Raw genomic sequence first — 18,919 nt, 5'->3', positions numbered from 1 at the left:
TTTAATTTATTTATTTTTGTCTGTGTTGGGTCTTTGTTGCTGTACGCGGGCTTTCTCTAGTTGCGGCGAGTGGGGGCTACTTTTCTTTGAGGTGCACAGGCTTCTCTTTGCGGTGCTTCTCTTGTTGCGGAGCACAGGCTTTAGGCGCGCGGGCTCAGTAGTTGTGGCTCGCGGGCTTAGTTGCTTGGCGGCATGTGGGATCTTCCCGGACCAGGGCTCGAACCCGTGTCCCCTGCACTGGCAGGCGGATTCTTAACTACTGAGCCATCAGGGAAGTCCCAGGTTGCTGTAGTCTTGTGTTCCAGTCATTGGGTGGCATGGAAACTGTGGTCTGTGTCTAAACAGTGAAGCTCCCGGTGAGGGAAGGGAATATGGGTGGGCAGTAGGGAGATGAAAAAGGGAGGATTGGGCTCCATGGCCATATAGGCAGGTAGAGGAGCCTCAGGGTTTGCTTCCTCTCCTTTGCCCAGACTGCATTCTGGTCTTGTGTAGCTTAGCTTCACCTTCAAGCTTTCCAGAGACTACTGCCAAGTGAACTTGAGAGTAGTATGCTCCAAAGATGAGGCATACCTGTGGAAATGGACCTACCCAGGGACCTCAGGCCTTCCTACCACCTCCTGCCCAGGGACTTTGGACCTGGGATCTTGTCCACTGCTCAAAACCTTCAGCCCCAGAACTTCCCCCTTTACCCAGGCACCCAAGATCAAGGACCTTAGAGCTCCTAGATCTCCCATATCCCCAGGTCCCAACATCCTGTCTAGGGACCCTCTCTACTTTCTGATCCTAGAATACTCCCTGCCAACCAAAGACCTCAGACTTGGGATCTCCACTCACCTATTTGGAGCCCTCTGTCTCAGGAAGACCACACTGGGCCAGCTCTCTGATGGTCCTCTCACACACTCCACCAGAACCCAGTCACACAATGATATCTATATCCCCGAGCTGTTCTCCAAAGTCCTGAGACATGGTTGGGGGTCACTTCACCCTCCTCACTGGAGCTGGAGCATGAGCAAGGACAAGAGCAATCAAGCACCAAGTCTGTAACAGCAGGTGAAAGTTCCCATCTAAGCTCACCTGCTCTCCTCAGAGCTGCCAGGCTGGGTGGCTCCCCTACTTGTGGGTGGCCCTGAGGAAATTCCTTGAGCCAAACAATTCCAAGGAAAAACCTGGCCCCCTTCTTTTGCCCATGCCCCCAGAGACCCACTGAGTACAATTCTTTTCCCTCCAAGCACAGAAAGAGGCCCAAGCCAATCTCAGGCTGAGAAGAAACAACAATGAGGAACTTCCCTGGCTGTCCAGTGATTGGGACTCTGTGCTTCCAATGCAGGGGGCTCAGGCTTGATCTCTGGTCAGGGAACTAAGATCCCACAAGCCACGCGGAGTGGCCAAGAAAAGAAAACCCAAAAAACAGCAACCATGATTCAGCAGGATCATGAACAGGAAACAGATTCCTGCTTTTGTCCATCCCCAGCTTCCCACAGAGGGGCCATAATGGGCCCAGCCTCCAGACTAAAGAGGAGGATGAACCCCACCCAAACCAGGGCTGAGGTAGAGGCCAAGGGATGACCTGTCCCTAGTTCTGGGCCTCTGGGAGGAGCAGAAGCTTAAGGGTCAGTAGCTTGATTCCTGATGTTGGTAGACAACCTGGCTTAAGGGCCAGGACAACAGCCATCCAAATTCTGGATGAGGTCAAGGTACCATCCTTAGACTTTCATGAGGCTGAGGAGCCATCCTAGGACTTGGCTATGCACACGAGCTACCTCAGGACCTTCATGAGGCTGAGGAGTAACACAAGCCCTGTATAAGCCTGAGGCGCTGCCCCCTTCCTCGAGACTGAGGAACTGTCCCTAGTCCCATATGAGCCTAAAGAGCCACCTTAAGTCCAGGATGAGGCTGAGCAGAACCCAAGCTGCAGGTCCCAGCTGAGGGCAAAGCTAAGTGGTAGTCCTTACCTTGGGCCCAAGCCTTGGACAAGGGATACCTGGGGGCCCAGGGTGATGCTGAGTAGCAGCATCCAGAGTCCTACCCTAAGCCCAGAACCAGCCTGAGGGGTCACTTGGGTAGAAGTGGGCAGAGGGCCTAGGCCTCTTCAAAGGTGCTCCTGCTGACTAAATCTAGATGAACAGAAATATGTTCTGGAGACGCTCTTTTTTCTTAGTTTTGGGAGTCAGCCTCCAAGCAACCCTCCTCCAGTGACTCTTGTTACTAAGCCAGAGGGCTCTGCAGGTAGCTCTCCTGTCTGTGGTAACTCTTCCCCTTAACCAGTGGCTGCTCCAGAAATCCTGGGGGGAGACAAGCATGGGCTCAGGGCCCAGCACAATTCCTACTCAGGAACAAAAGAGTCTCGGGGAAAGGAAGTGTGTACCTCTGCAGATCCCCCTCCTCACAACAGGCTAGAGAAGCTAGCATTGAGCCAGGAATGAGAAGGGCTTCAAGCCCAAGCTGGTTAGCAGCTCCTGGCTGTACAGTACAGTGAAGCGGTTCAAATCTTGGAGCTACTACTTTCTAGCTGACTGACCTTGGTCAAGTGATCTTTCTAAATCTCTGTTTCCTCACCCGTAAAATGGAGATAATATTAGTACTTTCTGGATGGAGTTATTAGAAACATTAAAAGAGGGACTATTTAAAGACTAACAGAGTGACTGGCATACTTTAAATGCTCATAAATGTTAATTATTTTCATTATTGGAAGTGGTCACTTTAGCCAACAGATTCAGATTTAACCACTCCCTCTATAACCAACTCTATGAGGCCCTCAGCTATTGAAAAACACACCAACCGTGTATACATTTCTGGAGTGTTTTCCAACACCAACCATCAATTCTCTGTGGACATCAACTGGGTGTCCTACAAGTCAACTCAATTCTGATACTAACTACCTGGAGTTAGCACAGATCCCACAGGTTAAGGGCTCAATCCCACAAGACTGCCCTCACTTCAAATGCCAGTCACAAGTCACTGGTACTTCTGATCAGCTGGCTATAAATTGGGAGTTCCCATGCTATAAATTGGTTTGATAATTTGCTAGAATGGCTAACAGAACCCAGGGAAATACTTATGTTTACCAGTTTATTAAAGGATACAACAGTCAGATGGAAGAGACTCATAGGGCAAGGCATGGTGTGAGGGGTGTGTATGGGGCTTCCATGCCCTCTCTGGGTACCTCAGCACCTTAATGTGTTCACCAAGCCAGAAGCTCATCAAATTTCCCTGTTCAGGAGTTTTTGTAGAGCTCAGTCTCTAGCCCCACTCCCTTCCCAGGAGGTTGAGGATGGAGCTGAAAGTTCCAACCCTTTTATCACTCGGGTCTTTCTGGTGACCAGCCCCATCCTGACGCTAGTGGTCCCCACTTTAAGTTACCTCATTAGTGTAAATGCAGGTTTGGTCTAAAGGGGCTTGTTACAACAAAGACATTTCTTTTTTTTTTTGAATTTTATTTTATTTTTATACAGCAAGCTCATTGACTGTTAAATTTTATTTATTTTTCCAACACAAAGCATAGGGAGCTGGAATAAGTCCCACCACCTCAAAGAGTTTCCCTATTTAATTTGTTTTAATATTTCTTGTAGGCAACATTTTTCTGTTGAAAATGAAAACTTTGACCTTTGGGAAGTAACAATTCAAAACTTAAAAAATATTTGGATATAATATTAACTAAATCTCCAGTTCAAATCTGAAATTTTCTGGTAATTTTTTTTAGTTTTTCTCTCCCCCTGCATCTGTGTTCATTTTTATGATAAAGCACACCTTAATTTATCTAATAAATATGGTCCCAAAATAGGAATCAGATATTTAAAATGTAGTGAGGATTTGCTGTTTAAATGGCTTCTACTGTAAATTTATTTGCAGTGTAATTTATTTGACCTTAATTTATCTTTGATGTATGCTTGGATTTTAATCTATTAGGTTTGTCTAAATCAAGGCACATCAATTAACCATCGGATCTATTCCTGTTTATTACTCTCATAAAATCTAAAGCTATCACTTTGAAATTTAAAATCCAGAATCTCCTGTGGTTAGCACCGTTACTACTAACAGCAATGTAGAGTTTTTCCTTTTTTTTTTGCAATTTTATTTTATACAGCAGGTTATTAGTTATCTATTTTATACATATTAGTGTATATATGTGCCAATCCCAATCTCCCAATTCATCCCCCCCACCCCTCCCCCCCCGCCAGTTTCCCCCCTTGGTGTCCATACGTTATAACAAAGACATTTCTATCACTCAGGAAATTCCAAGTGTTTTAGGAGCTTTGCACCAAGACAGAAACCTGAGGATAAAGACCAAACATATTTATTATACATATATATATATAAATTGCTCCAGAAGAGAGAAGAGTATTGTGAGTATTGCACACACAGGTCCCACTCTGGCCCACTCCAACTCCTAGGCTCCTTTCCCTGATCACTGTGTCCTAGAAACAATTTTCAGCCTGTGTCAGTCACACAGAGGCCCTGTCCAGATGGTGCCCATGCCTCCAGGCCTGGGTGGTCTGATGCCTGGAGGGCTGACATAGGTCCCCGAGGTGGGGTAGGGGGTGGAGTGCCTGGGTCCCATAGAATGTCCTCATATCGGCTTAGAACTGGGCCAGAGGGTCGTCCTTCAGTCCCAGTCTGCTCCAGCAGGGCTCTGAGCAAGCCCACAGTGAGAGGGGGCTCTGCCCCAGGCTCAGGGAATGGGGCGGGGGGCTCCAACTCATCTGGGAGGTGTGTCCGCAGTAGAAGCAGGAGCTCAGCTGGAGCTAGGTCTGGTGGGCACAGGCGGCAAAGGAGGGGGAGGTGAGCATCAAGCCGGCGGTGCCGGGCAAATTCGGCCAACAGCAGTTTGAAGATCTCACTTCGAAGCAGGGGGCTGGAGGGGCTGAGGGCCAAGCCAGCCTCTAGAGCCCGCTCCCACTCTTCCTTTTGCACCAGCTGCCCCACAGCTTGGAGCACAGCTTTGGGCCGCCCACTGCCCAAGAGCAGGTCTAGCTCCAGTGCTTCAGGCCTAGTCCCCTCCTCACCTAGTACTTCCAGGGCTCGGCGATAGAGGGGCAGCCCTGGGCCCCCTGACCCCCAGCCAGGCCCGCCCTGCTGCTGTGCCAGCTCCACAAAGGGTGGCAGCCACCGTGGCTCCAGCCGGCAGAGGCATCGGCACAGGAGTTCAAAGAGGGGCAGTATCCCACTGGGTGGTTCCTTTCCACATGTTGTAACCCCCAGTACCTTCTTCCACACGTCAGGGGGAGCTTGGGACCTCAGCCTGCCATTCCCATCTGGCTGGAGCTGCAGGGCCCTGAGGATGGCACCCCAGGCTGCTGTAGGGAGGGCTTGGAAAACGGTGTTGAGCTGGGCCAGCTGGTCTCCCATCAACTCAGTCCTCAGCAGCCGTGCCACTTCGTGCTCTGCCAGCTCAGTCCAGCCAGCCTCCTCGTCATCCCCAGCCACCAGCTGGGCTTTAAGCTGCTCTAAGCCCCGGTAATCCCGAAGCTCGGCCCTCAGTGTGGTCAACAGTGTTGATGGGGACACGTGGCCTTGGAGGATGGAAGCCAGGGCCTGAGGTGCCCGGAATGTGCTGTTGTGTCTCAGTTCCTCTGGGGTGAGCCGGGCACCCCGCAGGCTCCGCCGCTGGTAGTACTCGCAGGCCTCCTCAAACACCAGATCTTCAGCTGAAGGCAGCTCAAGGCCTTGTGGGGCTTCCCAGCCTACTCGAAACAGACCCACGGCTGAAAGCAAACGAAGACCCCCTCGGGTCTCCAGCTCTTCCTCATTTTCCATGCCAGGGGCTGGGGGTTCCAGCAGATGTACTCGGTCTGTACTTAAGACCTTCCTTTCTAGCAGCTGCCCACTGCCCATGTCCAGCAGTTCCAATGTGGAGCCCAGCACACAGGCCAGAGTGCCATGAAATGTGCCCAGTGCTGCAGACCCTGCCAGGCTGGCAGGTGCCTCCTGAAGGGTGCCAACAGCCCGGGTACCACCGTGGGGCTGCACCAGGCTCACAGTCCCCCTGAAGTCAAGCCACAGCAGGCCCTGGGGAGTTGGGGCCCAGGTGTGTACAGTTAATGGCTGCCTGGGGGACAGCAGCCCAGGAAGGCCTCGGAGCAGGGTACTGAAGTCCCAAGGGTCCCCTCCTCCAGGATTCAGGCTTTTACTGTGGGAGAGGCCAAGACATGGGGCAGCCACCACCACCTTGCCCTTGCTTGGGCTCCAGATGAGCAGAATGTGGCCCACGCCAGGCCAGGTGGTGGCAGTGGGCACCAGGAAGAGGTCCTTGCGGGAGGTCAGAAGCCCGAAAGGGGGGCAGTTGTGCAGCAGGATGTGTGTACGGCCCAGGTTGGTGCCGGCCTCCCCGCTGGGCTCCAGGGTCCGGACGCACACACAGTGGCTGAAAGCCACTGCGGGAGGCCCTTCGCGGCCCTCCGCGCCGGCCTGACGCTCCTCGCACCACACCAGGCGGCCTCGGGGCGCCGCCACGGCCACCACACGGGCTCCACCGCCAGGACACAGCTCGGTGCTCTGCAGCAGCCGCCAGCCGGGCCCCACCCCCGCGCCCCACACCTCGGCTAGGCCACTCTCCCACACTAGGACTAGCGCCGGTCGCGCCGGCCACGGTAGGAAGAAGGCGTCTAGCGGTGAGGGCTGGCCAGCCGGCCAGGCACGTTCCAGTGCCGCGCCGGGTCCACGCACCGCGACCAGCAGTTGCGGGTCCGGTGCCCCCGGAGGTCGCAGCAGCAGCAGGTGGCGGCCGTCCGGGCTGCAGCGAACTCGGACGGCTGGGTCCCCGGCCAACAACTCCCGGAGCCGGGCCGCGCCGCTGAAGTTGTTCAGGTCCGAGAGCAGGCGCAGAGTTCCCGCACGCTTCATGGTGCCGCCCGCGCCGGTGCACGCTCAGGCCCGCCGCCCCGTGGGGCGAGGCCCGGCTCTCGGTGCCGGGTTCCCAAGGGAGGTCAAGACTCGGGTTGAGACTTCCGCTCTTCGTTGATGAGGTGAGCCAAAGCCCGGCTGAGTCGGCCCCGCCCAGCCCAGCCCCACCCCTCACGGCTAGCTCGCGACTGGAGCCGGTATATGCTCTGCCGGCACAACACCGCCCACCAGGGGCGGGGCCGCAGGAGCTTCGCGGGGGTGGAGTCGCGGAGCACACAATCTTCTCAGCGCTCCGACCTCGCGAGTCCTGGGGAAGCTCTCAGAGACGGGATGTAGGCCCTATGCTTCAGGCCCCAGGTAACCGCGGAGTGGCACAGAGTATGACTAAGGTATCTGGCTTCCAGCCCGCCCAGAATCCAACTACCAAGGGTTCTCTTCCCTCCGCGCCTCGCTCTCTCATCCCAGTTTATTCATGAAATTTTTATTGAGCACCTACTAAGTGCCAGGCTCTGAGTAGACAACCCTGAACAAAAGAGAAAACCTCAACTTCATGGAGATGACAAACTAGTGGAAAAAATAATAATAGCTAGTACTTCCATAGCCCTTACTGTGTGGCTCCTCCACCCCACCCCGCCTTTTAAAGATAAGGAAAATGAAGTACAGAGAGATAAAGTAAATTGACCAAGATCACACAGCTATTAAGTAGTAGAGATACAGGTGGGATTTCAACCACAGGCAATCTGGGTCCAGGGTCAATGCACCAAACCACTGTATCAACAGTTCACCCAAACTAACATTTTGCTAAAAAACAAAATTAACACATACTTTAATGGCACTGAGTCTGTGTGTAATCTCTTTAGCACCTACAAATTGATATGCAGGAGTCCTTTCCACCCCAGATTGCCTTCTCAGGTGCTGTGGTATTCCTCTTTCCTCCTCCAGTCCTTCCTTCATTAGCTTGCCCCTCCCTCCCTTTCCACGCAACTTCCCTGAGAATGGCATCCACTTCTGTTTCATCATCCTCATTCTGTCCTCTTGCTCTCAGCATAGAAATACTCCCCAGCCTGTCCTGTCTTGGAAGTCACTCTTTCGTTCTCATCTCCCCCAGCCTTTACTCCTATCACTCCCTCTCCCTTTCATTTCACAGTCAAGTTTCTTGCAAAGATCTAGCATTTGTTGCCTCTACTTTCTCTCCTTCCATTCATTTCTCAAACCAATACTTACGCGAAGTACATTTTCCTGAGGTCTTCAAGGCATTTTAATTTCCTTTTCTCTTTTGAGACATTTGACAACTTCCTTATTGAAAGTCTCTCCTGTAGTTTCCACAGCATCTTTCTCCTCTAATTCTCCTCTTTTTTAGATAGCGCTGTCTTCAGAACTTTTTTTGCCATTGGTTCCTCTTTCTCCACCATCCTTTAAATGCTGGTTTTAAATTCCATTTTGGGCCCTTTTATCTTTTTTCCTCCCCATATTATTAATATTTTTTTAGCCCTCTTTGTAGGCCATTTCTTCCCTTCTCATGGCTTGAACCATTACCACTAGGACAATGGCTCCAAAATATTTATCTACACCCCAGAGATCTCTGCTGAGTTCCAATGAAGGTATCCAAATGTCTACTAAATATTTCTGCCTGGGTGTCTCATAGACATTTCAGTCTCAACATGTCCTAAACATCATCTTCCCAAATTTGCTCCTCCTCCAGCTGTTCCTAGTTGCCATGGGATTTCTTTCATTGTTATAGCCTCACTTAAAAAAAAACAAAACACTACATTTAAAAAATTGAAGTATTGTTGATTTACAGTATTGTGTAACACTACATATTTTTTGAGTATTTTTAGCCATATTTCTTTTTTTTTTAAGTTTATTTATTTATTTATTTATTTATGGCTGCATTGGGTCTTCATTGCTGCACGCTGGCCTTCTCTAGTTGCGGCGAGCAGGGGCTACTCTTCATTGTGGTGCACGGGCTTCTCATTGCGGTGGCTTCTCTTGTTGTGGAGCACGGGCTCTAGGCGCACGGGCTTCAGGAGTTGTGGCTCGCGGGCTCTAGAGCGCAGGCTCAGTAGTTGTGGTGCACGGGCTTAGTTGCTCCAAGGCATGTGGGATCTTCCCAGACCAGGGCTTGAACCCACGTCCCCTGCATTGGCAGGCGGATTCTTAACCACTGCGCCACCAGGGAAGTCCCTTTAGCCATATTTCTGATGGATACACACGTGCATATTTCTGATGGTTACAAAAGCATGCATATACATATACGCCACTGTATTTTTAATTTTTTCTTCCCGTTTTATTGAGACATGATTGATGTACAGCATTGTATAAGCTTAAGGTGTACAGCACAATGATTTGACTTACATATTACCACAATGAATTTAGTGAATATCCATCATCTCATATTGATACAAAATTAAAGAAATAGAAAAAAAATTTGTTTTCCTTCTGATGAGAACCCTTAGGATTTACAGCAGTGTTAATTATACTTATCGTGTTGTACATTATGTTGTATCCTCACTTTTAGAGTAGAGCCTGGCACAAAGAAAGACTTCAATAGATGTTTGGTGAAAGAATGAGTACGCTTGAGTAGGCACATGTTTGTGTGTGTGATATCACTTAGGAACCTTTTGTTTAAGAGTTATAGAATAGTTACAGAAATACAGAAAAAAATGAAATTTACTAGAAGAACATTGGTGTGGGGTTGGTCACAGAATCTGCAGGAGACAGGAAGAACAGGCTTGGAAAATGTGCAGGAACCCAAACTGTCTGAAGACCAGGAAATAGGAAGCACAACTGTTTTTCTGCAGGAACCATACAGCCAGGACACCACAGCCCCTGGTGCTGCATGACTTGGTCACTGCATTTGTGGACAGGACCTGTTATGAATGAATTCTGACCACCTTTTCATCTCTGCATCTCTTGATCAAGAGCTGAAGCCCTTGGAGGTTGCACCTAGTGGCCAAGCTCAGGTCACATGAGCTCACTTATCTTGGTTGCCCAGGGCCTGGTTTTCCATCAAGACTCTACCCAAAGGAAAAGGCCCCCAGAAAAGGAGGGGAAGGGTTCAGTGCTGGATAACCAAACCAATATAACATGGGCCTTTTATTATCCCCATTTTCCAGATAGGAAACTAAGGCTCAGAGAGCTCATGTAATTGTCCAAAGTCATACAGCTAGTAGGTAGCCAGCCTGGGATTCATTTCCACAGTATCCCAGAGGTCGCGCTCTTACCTACTCAGTCTGTGGACTTATAAACTTACCCTCAGCTGAATCTGTATTTAATTCACTTCCCGCCAGTGTATTGTGTTTCTTCACCTTCACACTTTCGCCTTTCCTTTTCTTCTCTCCTAAGACTTGACTTCATCTTCATCTTCCCCCAAAAGCCTCTGAAGATTGACAGGGAATTTTCCATTCTCTGAATTTTCAGGGCATTTACAGCTTGAGCTTGTCTAAGCTTACCTTCGATAATTCACTGTTTGATATTTAAAACATTTAATTGTATATCTATTTTTCTATCTATCATCTATCACTTTGTTACAATATAATCTCAGAATTGTAATTGTTTTTCTTTTTACTACTCCCAGAATTGGGTATTCAGTAGGTGCTCAACAAAGATGTACTAAAAGGAAGTCAGGTATGGAAAGGGTTCTTTCAGCTGTACAGGAGGCTTCTAACTCATGTTCAGGAACAATAGTTCTTGGGGTTCACCTCAAGATGCCTTCCTATTACCACTTCTCACTCTTTTTTTATATCCTATTAGGGTACAACTTTTTACCACTAATCATGTTTTATGCCACTGTGTAAACAGACAAGAAAAATTAAAAATTACCTGGGCTTTTGGGCTATTAAGACCTCTTTCCTGATAGATCTGGGTTTAAACGCTTCTTCACCTCTTACTAACTCTAGAACATTAAGCAAGCTGTGTAATCACTCAAAACCTTTTTTTTTGTTACCTGTGAGGTACCAACTTTATAAAGTCATTATAAGGAGACACATACACGTACGCACACACTGCCCGGCATGTCTTTTTTTAATCTTCCATTTTGCGTGTGAGAAAACTGAGACTCAGAGAGGTAACTTGCCAAGTTGACACAGCTTTACACGGTACTTTGTACATAGTAGCTACACAGTACGTATATGTTGATTGAATGAGTTTGTTTCCAGTCTTTCACTTACAGAGTTGCAATAAAGAGCTTGGAACATATATCTTTCCAAACTTTGCCAGTGTTTCTAGAGGATATATTTACTCCTGGAAGTGGAATTGCCGACTTCAGGGTCTGCCATATTTAAAGAAACTGCTAATTCAACTTGCGTCCAGTACACTCTTGATACATGTTTCTTTTGCTAATTTCTTTCTCGCGGTGCATTTCGGGAGTCGTAGTCTTTGTGATGGTTGCTGGGAATCGTGGTCCGAGCCAGCCTCAGGCAGTCGGCGCGGGCGAACGTATCACGCGGCAGGCTTTAGGATCCTGCGGGGCACGGCGGGCCGGGGGAAGGGTCTGGGGAGGTCGGGAGCGCGTCCGTGAGTCCGGAGCAGCTGCGGCGTCGGTGGCGTCGGGAGCGAGCCGTCCGGGAGCGGCGCGGGTGGTGGAGGAGGAGCCAGGGTAAGCGGCGCTCGGTAAGCGGCGCCGACCCGGGCCGGTCTCCGATCCTGGCCAACCTCTGCGGGTACTGCCATACTAGGCCTTGGCCCTGAGGCGGCCCTGGAGGCGGGGCCTGCGCTCGCTAGGGCACGGCAGGGGTTATAGGGGGAGAGGCAGGGAGGGCAGCTGCTGAGGAGCGCAGAGGCTGCGTGCGGCGGGGAGGCTGGGCCCGGGGCGGCGGACCGGAGCGAGAAGCGGCTCGGTACTCCAGCTGCCGGTCCTTCTAATCCTCCAGTGCCGGTCACACGCCTCTCGCTCCGGGTCCCTGCTGGGCCCTACTGGTAGCCGAGGCGCTGACCTTTGACCCAGCACAAGGCAGACTCCGACCCTTCAGGCTACCTTGAGAGCTTTCCTCCCAGGTGTTTCCCACTCGAGTGGCCTTCTGCTTAGCCTGTCTCTGGGGTGAGGGCGTGGGGTAAGACCTCGGAGAAGGGCTAGAGGAAGCCCTGTCTGCCTGAAGTCATCAGGCGTCCCGGAAGGTCCCCATCTCCTCTTTACAGTCTCTGATCGCCGGGCTTCAGCCCACCCTTTACACACAATCAGTGAAGCTACCGTGTTTTCTCTGGTTACTCCGTGTGAACCTGGGAAACGAACCTGTTTCCAGGCAAGTGTAGGGAAGAAACAGGAGATAAAAACTGGTTCCCTGGGGAAGAACTATCAGAAACTGAGGAGTGCTGCCTTTCACCTTGGGGAAGTAGAAACTTGGACAGGCCTGGATAAATGTGGATCATCCGACCCTCCCCAATTCGTCCTCTCCAGAAAAAGTTTTGAGTTCAGTGAGAGCTGTTTCTTTGCTCTTCTATACTCTCCTGACTTTGTAAACCAGGGAAAATAGGGTTTGTGTCCCTGCTCTTAATTTAGCACAAGTTAATTGGAATTATTTTGGGTGTACCTTCAGTTGGTCTTGTGTGCACAGTAGTTCCTATGTGAGGGCTTTTCCAGATATCAGATCAATCAGTCTAGAGAAAGGTGGATACTTCTAGTTAGGATTGTGAAGGGGGAGTCTCATTCGTTCCTTAATGAATAGGGGAACCTTTAAGGTATTTTCATTGGGTGTTTAGACATTATAATTCATACACTTGTTCGACATTTGAAGAATAATAATAGTAATAAAACCTCTTGAAAACTCAAAGCAGTGTTATGAAAGTTCTACTTTTATGTAGAGCCAAGTTCAAGAATCCATAAAATTTGGGGAAAATAACCAGATAACAAATTGATCCAGGATATGTGAGGGCACACTGTTTATTAAACACATTTATTGAGCACTTATTAAGTTTTCTTTTTAATGCATTTTTGGCTGCGCTGGGTCTTAGTTGTGGCATGTGGGATCTTTGTTGCGGCATGTGGCATCTTTCATTTTTATTTTTATTTTAAAAAATGTTTATTTATTTATTTATGGCTGCATTGGGTCTTCATTGCAGCGCGCAGGCTTTTCTCAAGTTGTGGCGAGTGGGGGCTACTCTTCGTTGCAGCGCGCAGGCTTCTCATTACGGTGGCTTCTCTTGTTGTGGAGCACAGGCTCTGGGCACACGGGCTTCAGTAGTTGTGGCACACGGGTTCAGTAGTTGTGGCTCATGGGCTCTAGAGCGCAGCCTCAGTAGTTGTGGCACATGGGCTTAGTTGCTCCACGGCACGTGGGATCTTCCTGGACCAGGGCTTGAACCGGTGTCCCCTGCATTGGCAGAAGGACTCTTAACCCATGTGGCATCTTTTAGTTGCAGCATGCGGACTTCTTAGTTGTGGCATGCGGACTCTTAGTTGCGGCACGCATGCAGGATCTAGTTCCCCAACCAGGGATCGAACCCAGGCCCCCTGCACTGGGAACGTGGAGTCTTACCCACTGGACCACCGGGGAAGTCCCTACTGAGCACTTACGTAACTGGCACTGGGGTTAATATGAATATCTTTCCTCAAGAACATCGGAGAGACATATTCACATGAAAATTGTAGTGCTGTGTGTTACATATCCATTACAAGGAATTTATATGGTGTGAAGGAAATATTACCATTGCCTGGAAAGTCAGGGAAATGTCTGTAGGGAGGGGATACTTGAGTTGGGTGTTGGAAGATGGGTAGGAGCTTGCACAAGTAAAGAAAGGCATTCCAGATGGAGACAACAGCATGAGCAAAGGCATGGTGAAAGTGTGAGGAAAAAAAAATAACATGACGTTTAAGTGTCAGAAATTTGTCCAAAACAGGATATGTGGTGGGGAAATTGCCAGGCGGTGAGACTGAAAAGAGAGTAGGGAGCTATTGGAGTGTTTTAATGTTAGGGAGTGACAGAAGTGCAGATTAAAGTAATGAGAAATGAGGCAGTGAGACTAATTAGAGTTGTTGCAGTTGACTGAGAGTCTGAATAAAATGTGGCCGTGGGAATGAAGAGGGGAATGGATTTTAGAAGTAGTTCTAAAATAGCTGCAATAGGATTTAGTGACTGTTTGGGGAGAGACAGTGGGCTAAGTTTTCTAATTTGAGAAATTGGGTAAATGGGAATTTCATTGACCAGGATATGGATTAGTAAAAGTAGAGCAGATTTTTTTAAGGTTTGGATGACTATAGAAAGAGGTATAGGGGAGATAGTCTGGTATGCTGAGATCAAGTTGTTGTGGGATATGCACATGGAGATGTTACTAGGCAGCTGGAAGTAAGGAGGCCTGGTGAGCTTGATATCTTGGCAATAGCTTGGAGTAAGTGAGGACATATTTGAAAAAAATCCTGGGAAAGTAATGTTTATTTTATTTCTTTATAAGGAAATATTAGAATATGCCCTTCTTCCACTTAATAGTGAGCTTCTCAAGGCAGGGGCCATATAACTCAATAATTTTGTGTCCCTTTTCCCCTTATACAATGCCTGTGTTATTATAAGCTCTCAATAAATGTTAGTTAAGCTAGCAGGAAATCAATTTACTTTGCCAGGTCGAAGTTACCTTTTGGGCTTTCTCTAAGAAGATTATGGGAGTCTGTCTTATAATTTTCATTTTATACTTAGGTGGTATTCATGAGGCTTGTATGGGTCAACAGGAAAGGAAATGAAGAAGATATGAGTGATGTGCTGCTGCTTGAGGAAGTTCAGGGCTTGAGCAGGAGATAGACAGTATTAATTTATAAGAGGCTCCTGCTCATTGAGAAGAGGATCTTACAATGAATTCTCATTCTGGGAGATGTCAGAAAAATGTGATTTTCAATCAGAGTTTCCTGCAATCCTGTCAGTTTGAAGTTGGTTCCTCCTTCTGAAGGTGCAAGTGCATTCCTTCTTGTGTAAAATCATTTGAAAGGGAACCTGAGATGGTCATGTTTATTTAAACCTCTTCATCTGTATTATTAGTTTGTGAAAGTTGGCAGACTCAGTAAATTCTGATGGGACCAGACTGAATTCTCTTCTGTGAAGCTAGTTCACTTCTAATAGGTACAGACTATGGCTGATATCCAGAGTAAAGACTGCAGAAATCCTGGTTTTGCCACTTGCTGCTTAGTCTTGGGAAAGTTCCTGAGGTAATTCCACTTTCAAGTGTAGCCTAAATACTCACTCTGAGGTGAGCGCTGTTCAGAGCACACACAAGATATAGACGCTGCCCCATAGTGGCACATGTGCTTATTACTGAATCAGGCTGGTTCTATCCTAGCATCTAGGAAATAGGGATGATGCTTGTCAGATGAAGTCCTGAGTAGACTGACTTTTCTTGGATAAAGTGGGAATGTTGATATTATGGATATCAGTTTGGAGTTTCCATAGAATTTTAACTGAATCTGGATTTTGAATGTTCTACTAGTTAGCACCTGCTTTTTTTGCACTAACAAGATATTCTCATAGGGAGGAGGGCTACCAGAGAGAAAGATTTAGTGGCTGTACCACTTAAAATTCATTACGTTGGGCAAAGTAAAATCCTCATTGTAAAATTATGGTATTAGTACCTACTTCATTTGCTTATTGTAAGGATTAAGTACAGCATATTTAAATCACTTAGAATAGTGCCAAGTACATAGGGACTGCTCAGTAGTGTTATGTATTATTATATACCACCTTGAGTGGGAGGCTGTGCTCTGAAAGATTTGGAGGAATGAGTGATGAATTCCATCCCCAGTAATTAAAAAAAACAGAAATGATAGAACAAAAGGGTAGACAGTTCTGGAGCCTGTGGAAGGAAAACCACATTCACAGAAAGATAGCCAAAATGAAAAGGCAGAGGACTTTGTACCAGATGAAGAAACAAGATAAAACCCCAGAAAAACAACTAAATGAAGTGGAGATAGGCAAGCTTCCTGAAAAAGAATTCAGAATAATGATAGTGAAGATGATCCAGGACCTCAGAAAAAGAATGAGGGCAAAGATCGAGAAGATACAAGAAATGTTTAACAAAGACCTAGAAGAATTAAAGGACAAACAAACAGAGATGAACAATATGATAACTGAAATGAAAAATACACTAGAAGGAGTCAATAGCAGAATAACTGAAGCAGAAGAACGGATAAGTGACCTGGAAGACAGAATGGTGGAATTCACTGCTGTGGAACAGAATAAAGGAAAAAGAATGAAAGGAAATGAAGACAGCCTAAGAGACCTCTGGGACAACATTAAACGCAACAACATTCGCGTTATAGGGGTCCCAGAAGGAGAAGAGAGAGAGAAAGGGCCAGAGAAAATATTTGAAGAGATTATAGTCGAAAACTTCCCTAACATGGGAAAGGAAATAGCCACCCAAGTCCAGGAAGTGCAGGATAAACCCAAGGAGAAACACACAGACACATAGTAATCAAATTGACAAAAATTAAACACAAAGAAAAATTATTGAAAGCAACAAGGGAAAAACGACAAGTAACATACAAGGGGACTCCCATAAGGTTAACAGCTGATTTCTCAGCAGAAACTCTACAAGCCAGAAGGGAGTGGGATGATATATTTAAAGTGATGAAAGGGAAGAACCTATAACCAAGATTACTCTACCCGGCAAGGATCTCATTCAGATTTGACGGAGAAATCAAAAGCTTTACAGACAAGCAAAAGCTAAGAGAATTCAGCACCACCAAACCAGCTCTACAACAAATGCTAAAGGAACTTCTCTAAGTGGGAAACACAAGAGAAGAAAAGGACCTACAAAAACAAACCCATAACAATTAAGAAAATGGTAACAGGAACATACATATCGATAATTACCTTAAACATGAATGGATTAAATGCTCCAACCAAAAGACACAGGCTCGCTGAACGGATACAAAAACAAGACCCATATATATGCTGTCTACGAGAGACCCACTTCAGACCTAGGGACACATACAGACTGAAAGTGAGGGGATGGAAAAAGATATTCCATGCAAATGGAAATCAAAAGAAAGCTGGAATAGCAATACTCATATCAGATAAAATAGACTTTAAAATAAAGAATGTTACACAAGACAAGGAAGGACACTACATAATGATCAAGGGATCAATCCAAGAGGAAGATATAACAATTATAAATATATGTGCACCCAACATAGGAGCACCTCAATACATAAGGCAACTGCTAACAGCTATAAAAGAGGAAATCGACAGTAACACAACAATAGTGGGGAACTTTAACACCTCACTTACACCAATGGACAGATCATCCAAACAGAAAATTAGTAATGAAGCACAAGCTTTAAATGACACAATAGACCAGATAGATTTAATTGATATTTATAGGACATTCCATCCAAAAACAGCAGATTACACTTTCTTCTCAAGTATACATGGAACATTCTCCAGGATAGGTCACATCTTGGGTCACAAATCAAGCCTCAGTAAATTTAAGAATATTGAAATCATAGCAAACATCTTTTCTAACCACAATGCTATGAGATTAGAAATCAGTTACAGGGGAAAAAAACGTGAAAAACACAAACACATGGAGGCTAAACAATACGTTACTAAATAACCAAGAGATCACTGAAGAAATCAAAGAGGAAATCAAAAAATACCTAGAGACAAATGACAACAAAAACACGATGATCCAAAACCTATGGGATGCAGCAAAAGCAGTTCTAAGAGGGAAGTTTATAGCAATACAAGCCTACCTCAAGAAACAAGAAAAATCTCAAATAAACAATATAACTTTACACCTAAAGGACCTAGAGAAAGAAAAACAAACAAAACCCAAAGTTAGTAGAAGAAATCATAAAGATCAGAGCAGAAATAAATGAAATAGAAACAAAGAAAACAATAGCAAAGATCAATAAAACTAAAAGCTAGTTCTTTGAGAAGATAAACAAAATTGATAAACCGTTAGGCAGACTCATCAAGAAAAAGAGGGAGAGGACTCAAATCAATAAATTTAGAAATGAAAAAGGGGAAGTTACAACAGACACTGCAGAAATACAAAGCATCCTAAGAGACTACTACAAGCAACTCTGTGCCAATAAAATGGACAACTTGGAAGAAATGGACAAATTCTTAGAAAGGTATAACCTTCCAAGACTGAACCAGGAAGAAACAGAAAATATGAACAGACCAATCACAAGTAATGAAATTGAAACTGTGATTAAAAATCTTCCAACAAACAAAAGTCCAGGACCAGATGGCTTCACAGGTGAATTCTATCAAACATTTAGAGAAGAGCTAACACCCATCCTTCTCAAACTCTTCCAAAATATTGCAGAGGACGGAACACTCCCAAACTCATTCTATGAGGCCACCATCACCCTGATACCAAAACCAGACAAAGATACTACAAAAAAAGAAAATTACAGACCAATATCACTGAAGAATATAGATGCAAAAATCCTCAGCAAAATACTAGCAAACAGAATCCAACAACACATTACAAGGATCATACACCACGATCAAGTGGGATTTATCCCAGGGATGCAAGGATTCTTCAATATACGCAAATCAATCAATGTGATACACCATATTAACAAATTGAAGAAGGAAAACCATATGATCATCTCAATAGATGCAGAAAAAGCTTTTGACAAAATTCAACACGCACTTATGATAAAAACTCTCCAGAAAGTGGGCATAGAGGAAACCTACCTCAACATAATAAAGGCCATATATGACAAACCCACAGCAAACATCATTGTCAATGGTGAAAAACTGAAAGCATTTCCTCTAATATGAGGAACAAGACAAGGATGTCCACTCTCGCCACTATTATTCAACATAGTTTTGGAAGTCCTAGCCACAACAATCAGAAGAAAAAGAAATAAAAGGAATACAAATTGGAAAAGAAGAAGTAAAACTGTCACTGTTTGCAGATGACATGATACTATACATAGAGAATCCTAAAGATGCTACCAGAAAACTGCTAGAGCTAATCAATGAATTTGGTAAAGTTGCAGGATACAAAATTAATGCACAGAAATCTCTTGCATTCCTATACACTGATGATGAAAAATCTGAAAGAGAAATTAAGGAAACAATCCCATTTACCATTGCAACAAAAAGAAAAAAATACCTAGGAATAAACCTACCTAGGGAGACAA

The 18,919-nt window shown here is 46.2% G+C and overlaps 2 protein-coding genes across 5 annotated transcripts in view; one reads left to right on the top strand and one right to left on the bottom strand.

Annotated features, from left to right (window-relative positions):
• Positions 1-4,278: 4,278 nt before the first annotated feature.
• Positions 4,279-6,954, bottom strand: HPS6 (HPS6 biogenesis of lysosomal organelles complex 2 subunit 3). Its single transcript, XM_068549028.1, has one exon. It carries the CDS (start codon positions 6,838-6,840, stop codon positions 4,429-4,431), a length of 2,412 nt encoding a protein of 803 aa, XP_068405129.1. The 5' UTR covers positions 6,841-6,954; the 3' UTR covers positions 4,279-4,428.
• Positions 6,955-11,326: 4,372 nt separating this feature from the next.
• The window catches only part of ARMH3 (armadillo like helical domain containing 3), a 179,434-nt gene continuing 171,841 nt past the window's right edge, over positions 11,327-18,919 (top strand). For 2 of the 4 annotated variants that reach the window (XM_068548430.1, XM_068548429.1), the window contains exon 1: positions 11,327-11,437. The gene's annotated coding sequence lies outside the window, so the exon portion shown is untranslated. Of the gene's footprint in view, positions 11,452-18,919 lie in introns of all 4 variants that reach the window. The other 2 variants (XM_068548428.1, XM_068548427.1) reach the window with 1 other exon arrangement.

The sequence above is a fragment of the Eschrichtius robustus genome, chromosome 7, assembly GCF_028021215.1.
Source record: "Eschrichtius robustus isolate mEscRob2 chromosome 7, mEscRob2.pri, whole genome shotgun sequence".
NCBI lineage: Eukaryota > Metazoa > Chordata > Mammalia > Artiodactyla > Eschrichtiidae > Eschrichtius > Eschrichtius robustus.
The sequence above is the reverse complement of the archived record's forward strand: the minus strand, read 5'-3'. Positions and strand labels throughout refer to the sequence as shown.

Coding starts and splice junctions, on each gene's coding strand:
- HPS6 (XM_068549028.1), bottom strand. CDS start 6,840: ATGAAGCGTGCGGGAACTCTGCGCCTGCTCTCGGACCTGAACAACTTC.